Consider the following 7,460-nt stretch of genomic DNA (forward strand, 5'->3'; position numbering starts at 1 on the left):
GACTCAGTAGACCATATTCGCCGCTGGAAATTTTCCAGATCGGTCTTCGTTCACGGCAATATTTGGAATGCATAAGCCAGTGAAGGGATAGCGAATACATTCAATGCGCTTATTCTATTCTACCCCGAAAGATGCGCTTTCAGCACCAGCTTCACACGTCGCAGGAATTCGGAAAGCAGAGCATCCTTCCGATCACCAACCCGAGCATGGGTTCCTTGCAGGACTCCAAGAAACTTGTAAAAGCGCGTCTCGTTCATAACTTGGATGTGGAGGTCTCCAATGTTATGGCTTAGACTCGGCACTTGCCTAATTCGAATTCCATCCGCACAGACTCCCAAGGCAGTCAACAGTGCCAGTATGCAGCTTGATGTGGTCTAAACATATCAAATGTATAATCTCGCACTTAGCACGTAGGCATACCTTATTTCAAAACCATGCCCTCTAGCGTCATTCATTGGCTATGTAAGGGGGTTTAGTGAATAAGAAGAAGGTTCTTCGCGTACGTTGCATTCTGAATACGTCTAAAGAGACTTTCGCCATACTGCCGAGTGATGTTTCACTGGGGCGTTATTCCGGTCAACCCTTTGCACTTTACTTTTCATTCGTCTGGTGGTATTGCCACAGCTGGTTTGAGTCAGCCTAGCAATTTCCTACCTTAGCGAGTCCTGCCGACGTTCGAGACGAATTTTCCATGGTGGATTTGTTCTATCACTCTATCTAACTACGCGAAAGCGAATCTTCTGACCGTACAATCTGACATCCACATTATAGTTACAGCAGCGTCATATCAGCACACAGTCAAGATACAATTCCCTCATTGATTTGAGATAGAATTCTCGTAGTTGCTGGAGATGCATAGTGCCTGAGAATACCTGGTCTATGCAAACGAATTATTTCCAACAATCCTATACCTGCTCTTTAGAATTTGTCCTGAACCTCAGTGGAGACTTCAGCCGAACGGTGAAGATGAGTGCTTCGGCGAGTACTGAAACTGTTGCCTACAGTGCGGCGGGATGTTGTTGATACCGTCGCCTCTATCCTCATCAGCTTTTGGCCGCGATGATCTCAAGCCGCACACTCTCCCTGATGATAGCCGGGATTGAATGGCTGCGAGTAACAAAGCGTACTGATCTGCGATTCACTGTACAATCACGAGCGCATATTGCGGGAAACGTTCGGCGCTTCCCTGGTGCAACAAGGGACGGTAAGATGTTGTAGCTGCCTCGCTGTTATTATCATATTTTGTTGTAGGAACGGATAATAAAGAAGTCCATATCCTCAGTTCCTTTTATCCGCTCCTTACGCAAAATTACTGAAGTAGTTGACACAGATTGTGGCAAAACAGCTGCAGCAAGCGGAGCTCTGCCCCTGGTTATCGTGGCGTCTAAGTGTCGAACCGCTCCACGATTAGCGGTTTTGATGCCATGCTGCCCATTTCGGAAGCCCAACCCACTCGCCACCTCAGATGACTCGCCGTAGTTATTCGGTAGCTTGATACGCTGGATGGTGATTTGAAAACCTCACGGGTGCATCCAGGTTAGGCAAATGACAGAACAAAATGGACCAGTTGTGAACAGGACAATAGCTATAGGAAAAGAAGATAATTAACTGACAGGCATTGTGGTAGCTTCCACAGTGCGTAATCTTCAAGATTGAAAAGTGCCTCCCCTTTCCTCACCTACCCCCTGAGACGTTGCGGTGACATGCAGCCATCCATCCCTTCTTCTTTCACAGCTGGGCGTGGACCGGGTACCCAGGAGTTTATTTATTTCCATAGATATTTATTTCCAGTTTTGAGTTTTAGACTTGACTTAAAGGCCTAGATAGCCGTCATGTTGGTTAGAATCGCAATATATGTAGGCATACTGGTCATCTGAACTATACTGGTATGCTTATGTATTGATTCCAACTACGTTTGCCTTAAACTAGTGAGCCCTGCTCATTTCTTATGCTATAAGGGAACCGTCAGTGTACCAGGCAATCTATTGATAATGGTGTAAGAAGGATCCTGATATTCCATTTTGCCACAGTTATATACAGTTTCTGTAATTCGCTGGCTGTTATGCCAAGCCTGATCGGTCTTCATTTTAATACAAATGTTATTACGGGCTTAACTGGATTTATGCACAGCCCTATGCTCCTAAAACAGGTGCTAAAAATTCCTGATTCCAATTCTGTCACATAGGTTGAATCCCTATTTAACTTTATAAATTAATACTGGTAGCTCTCCCAGGAGCGTGAATTAGAGAACTTCATTCAAGACTGCAACGGTACACTACAGTACACTCTAGGAGGCAATATGGTCAGCATTGCGTTCGTCCGAGATGATATTATTGCCCTGGTTTGACCCAGATACTCATTCACAGCCGAGTCGACTGGTATTCGACGTCAAATCACGGCAAAAATCCCACTGTCACCAGTGAGATTTGAACCGCGACCTTCCGTACGCCGCACGTATATCAACTACTTTACAAGACAATTTTGGGTTGTGTCAATGGCAATATAACCGCTTCCTGTTTGGAACTTCTACTTGCCTATAGACCCGGGTCTTCTGCATACGATGTTTTTTCGAAGTCACCTTCGATACGAGTATCCAAAGGACACCCATAGCTTGGTATGTATTGCATCGCGTAATACATTCCTCAATAGACACAGGGCAGTTTCGGTAAGCACGTTGGCGTAGATATTAAGGATTAAGCTTTAAAACATTTTGTCTAATGTAGCTTCCCCAGATCTTCTCCCCTGTTTTCACTAAAAAGGATATTAAACCTGAAACGTTTAAAGTGAAAATGATATTTTTACCAGCTTTCTAAATGAATACTACTTTTCTCTATTTTCATGTCCTTGGTATGTGCTCGAAAGCTACCCTTTACTGTCCTTAGCGGAGGATTTTGAATGACTTTTGAGTCCCTCTCGAGTAGTTTTTCCGAATTATTTCCGCCCACTGCCAGCCACTTTAATTGGAGTCAACTCTCATGCAAATACTCCACTTTCGGTGGGCACTTTTCACTTCCGGGGGTTGAATTTCACGTGGTGGGTGGAGGTTGACTTGGCCACAGCTCGGATGACCGTTTACATGTCTGGCACCTGTTGACTCGATTTCGATTCAACGGCAATGATTTTTTTTGCTTTTTTATGTTCTCAATTATAGGCGCTCCATTCACTGGGATTCTCGGAAACGTTTTTTTCTTGATTCACTGAATGCTGGGGATGTCATAAGTGCAAAAAGTCGTATGAATTCGATGGTCTTGAGAAATTCCCATACTTAAATGAGGAAAGCAGATAATTTCTACTGTTTACCGTTCGCTATCGGGGTCACCAATGTAGTTCCTATTATATTTTATTTAACATGCAGTTAATCACCAATTTTATTTTTAAATTATTCTAATATATTAAATCTTTAATAGTCGCGAACGGTTTTGCACCGAATTTTTCCTTAACTAACTGTCAGAATGCCGTTTGCAGAGTGTTCACAACTGAGTGCGTTAGTGTTTCCTGTTCACTTGTTGATGGAGTATATGGCATTCCCACAGTTAGACTGTACTTCAGCAGTTTAAACTTCTGACTGAATGCGATCGTCGCGCGCGTTGCTCGTGCCAACTCAACGGCACACGCCGGATGATTTCAGCGGTTCAAAATTTGACCCCGCCCATCTTCCTTTAGCTTCCGCACATACTTCGTTTCCTATTCTTCAACATTGTCTCCAACGTGTCTGTTATCGTGGGATTCGCCAGCGAATAGAACTACGGGAAATGAGTGTTGTGTAGCAAATGTGCACTGTTCATGCTTCCAGGGCAGATGTGAGGCAGCGTCTAAAGAGCAGTCTCTGTCCTGGTAAGAAACCGTAGCCATCTTCCTACCTCATTTAATATTGGAAACTTGGGTATTAAACCTAAAAAGAGGAGTCCGTGGACCATCAAAATTGGGAGCAAGTTACTCTCCATTTGGTCCGGTCCGGTACCATATCGATGCGGACCTAGAACTCCCCAAACCCCTAGAAAAAAAAGGAAATCAACTCTAGAGTTGTGAAGATACCATCCCGTTTCTAAGAGAGTCCAACTTGGACGACTCATCCCTATTGAAAACTTTCCACAGTTACTTTTACAAGCACGGTTCACAAGTCCTTGATCTCCATTGATTTCCTCAGTATTTGCAGTTCGCGGTTCTACTAGGAAGCCATTTTACCGCTTTTGCCCCGGGAAATAGCAGCCTCTTTAAAGCATTCCAAAAGTGTGCGATTCATAGTTCCCAATTGATCCTTTATTGTCAAAGGAGTCCTTAGTCGCCTAGGGAACTCCACTTTATTGCTATTGCCCTAATTGAGCGTGCACTTCACCACTTATTAAGCGTCCAGGCTACTTCATTCTGCATATACTACCAGATGCCTTACTTCTTGGCTCGGCGAAAGAAACAAAGAATTATTGGATAAATAAGCAGAGGCAACTATGAGAGTTGCCCACTTGCTAGTAACCTGGTATTGGAAGTTGACCCCAGGTCCACAGGACCAGGTCCTTAGTCTCAGTATGGTTGCCTCTAATAATTTTGACATCAGGACGTAGGCTCCCGGTCTCGAGAATCTTTCGTCGGAGAAGATCCAAGCCTCCTTTATTGATCCAATATTAAAGACTTTGTTATAATGAACCAGCAGCTCTTGTACCAGAAACAAACAAGGGTGGTTTTGTAACTTTGCTGCCAGTAGGTAGGAAGGGGCTTAGCATGTTCAAGGTTAATTTGACTAATCTTTATACTTTTAGACATACATCTAGTCTAACGTGTAAACCGACGCTAACTGTAGAATCTGCTACATCCACTGAAAGTTCCCACTTCTTTCGTTCGATTTTTCTGGATATTGCACCACTTGGTGGTGTAACACTGTCCATTTTCCCATCTGCAACGAGCTTTGCGTTATTTCTCAGTACCTTCCGTTGTCGTCAGGTTCACGGTGTCCGAGCTGCATGGATCTGTTTCCACATGCCGGTGTAAAACTAGCTGCATTCACATCACCAGCCTCCCTTTCTTCCGCTATTCTTGATAGAGGTGGAAGAGAAGGATCTGATTGTCAATCATGTAGTCAGCTCTCCTTTGCGGCTTAAGTTTCTTTCTGCCGAGACTTCCTCTCTCCTTTTCTGGACGAATTAGGGAACAGTGCAACCGGTGGGTTGGTCGTCGTCAGGCTTTCAATTCTTCTCATTAGAGGACTTTCTGTAATCTTATTTCTGGCTGATCGCGCCCTAGACACAGGGTGCAGGTTTTCTACTAAAGTGAGCCTGTATTCCATAGATTTCTTCGTTCCTCAGGCACGACTTGGTTGCTCAAAATCGCGGGTGCATTTGATGTCTTTAACTCCTCACCGCCTGAAGAGTTACAATCCTTTGCTTCCATCTTTATGTATTCTCGACACACTTAGTGTATAGTAAACTGCTACAGGCTACACGACCACGATACGGTGGCGTCCGGGGAGGTTTGCTGCTTCCATCTTCTTCCGTTCCGCAGCAGTGTTTCGAGATTTTTTAACATAGTTGATATTGGACGATTAAGGGCTATACATTTGAATTATGGTATATATTGTTTGGCAGTAATTTTAGCTTACGAAGCAAGGCTACCATTCTTACCATCAAACTCACTCTACCGAAGACGTGGTTTGCCTCAGAGTCAAGTTTGGTAGCTGCTAGACTCTCGATGAACTCATCCTTGGTAGATTGTTTAGCTGATCGGAATTAAGATACAACAGGGGCTGGCGCGGGGTTTAAATGTACTGTTTTTGCACAGTTGACACTTAAATTTAATTTTGCAATTTTGTGGAGCAAGTATTATGACGGTCAAGAAAAAGCTGGCATATGGTGGAATTTGAAGACGAACTATATTTTTCGCTCGATGAGAGCACCTTTAAAAAGCCAGTGAAGATACGTGTTGGCCTCTTTCTAATATTTTATATCAACTATCAAGCTGTTTCCTGTTTCATCAAAAACAATTTACTGCACAAATTGGGTTAATTTTGAAATACCTTTCACACAGAGATGTAACCGACGTTACAATTGTGGTGCTACACTAAAGCAAATCCTGCCCCTCGCTTGTAAACATAGGAGAATATCGATTGATCATTTGAATTTGTTAGCATATAAAGTGATCCGCACACTATATGAAGTCTGGTCTTAATCTAAAGGGATGGATTTCTAGCTCCTAAATTAACATATACTTAATCTTAATAAACGTCTTTTGTTTTTTAGTGTATGCATGAAATATATCGGAGCTGCAACACAAAGAATGAAATCCGGCAGCCGCACTACAAATGGAGAACCCTCATTGCTAGAGAAAGTCATCACCAGCGAGAAAAACGAAAAAATTGCGACAATTATGGCTTTGGATTTAATTCTAGTCGGAATCGATACTGTAAGTAGAATAGTATTACACAGCAATGGAGTTTCAAGGAGGGCTTTTGTGTTCCCAGATAAGTATGGCCGTTTGCTCCATTCTGTACCAACTAGCCACCCGTCCAGAATTGCAGCATAAAGTTCACGAGGAACTAGTTCGAGTCTTACCTGACCCCAAAACCCCTCTCACAATCCCCCTGCTGGATCAAATGCACTACTTGAGAGCGTTCATTAAGGAAGTTTTCAGGACATACAGTACAGTGATTGGAAATGGTAGAACACTACAGGAGGACACTTTGATTTGTGGATATCGAATTCCGAAGGGAGTAAGTTTGTAATTAATGCGAATGCCTGAGTGGTGCGGTCGTGATGCAGAATTCTGTATTGGTTCCGTGCATTAGCATGAATGGTTCCTGAAGTATTTTCCGAAGTCCTACTACCTATATTTACCTGCTTTCAGATCCAAGTAGTATTTCCGACAATTGTCACTGGCAACATGGAAGAGTATGTAACGGATGCTGCAACATTCCGACCAGAACGATGGTTGAAGCCAAATCAAGGTGGTGTTGAAGGCAAGCTCCACCCATTTGCATCACTTCCTTATGGGTACGGTGCTCGGATGTGCTTGGGAAGACGCTTTGCCGACTTAGAAATGCAAATTTTGCTAGCAAAGGTAAGGACTTCTGAGTTTACATAGTTACGGACATCCGGAAGAAATTCATACAATTTCTCTTGCAGCTGCTGAGGAATTACAAATTGGAGTTCCATCACGAGCCATTGAAATATGCGGTCACATTTATGTACGCACCGGACGGGCCGCTCAAATTCAAAATGCTTAAAATTTAAGCCATGTTATGCTAGTGTTCACAATTGAGAAGATCTTGTTTTATTGGATAATAATTGCATTATCTACCATAGAGGAGACGGAGAATTAAGTTCGAGTATCTTTTTCGCAGCAGATGCTACCATTCCGCTGGCTATTTATGAATACAAATTTAAATGCCAAAAATTGTATTATTTTATAACTTATACAGTACATTGTTATATACATTGAAGAAAATGAATAAACATTCATCAGACCACCACGAA

General features: G+C 43.0%; 1 protein-coding gene across 1 annotated transcript in view; it reads left to right on the forward strand.

Moving 5' to 3' along the window:
- LOC119646606 (probable cytochrome P450 301a1, mitochondrial) overlaps positions 1–7,460 on the forward strand; it is a 78,166-nt gene extending 70,706 nt beyond the window's left edge. Inside the window, exons 6-9 of the mRNA XM_038047107.1 lie at positions 6,228–6,390; positions 6,449–6,697; positions 6,832–7,044; positions 7,110–7,460. Coding sequence (XP_037903035.1) covers positions 6,228–6,390; positions 6,449–6,697; positions 6,832–7,044; positions 7,110–7,217 — 733 coding nt within the window. The 3' untranslated portion in view covers positions 7,218–7,460. The remainder of the gene's footprint in view (positions 1–6,227; positions 6,391–6,448; positions 6,698–6,831; positions 7,045–7,109) is intronic.

This window comes from Hermetia illucens, chromosome 1, assembly GCF_905115235.1.
Source record: "Hermetia illucens chromosome 1, iHerIll2.2.curated.20191125, whole genome shotgun sequence".
NCBI lineage: Eukaryota > Metazoa > Arthropoda > Insecta > Diptera > Stratiomyidae > Hermetia > Hermetia illucens.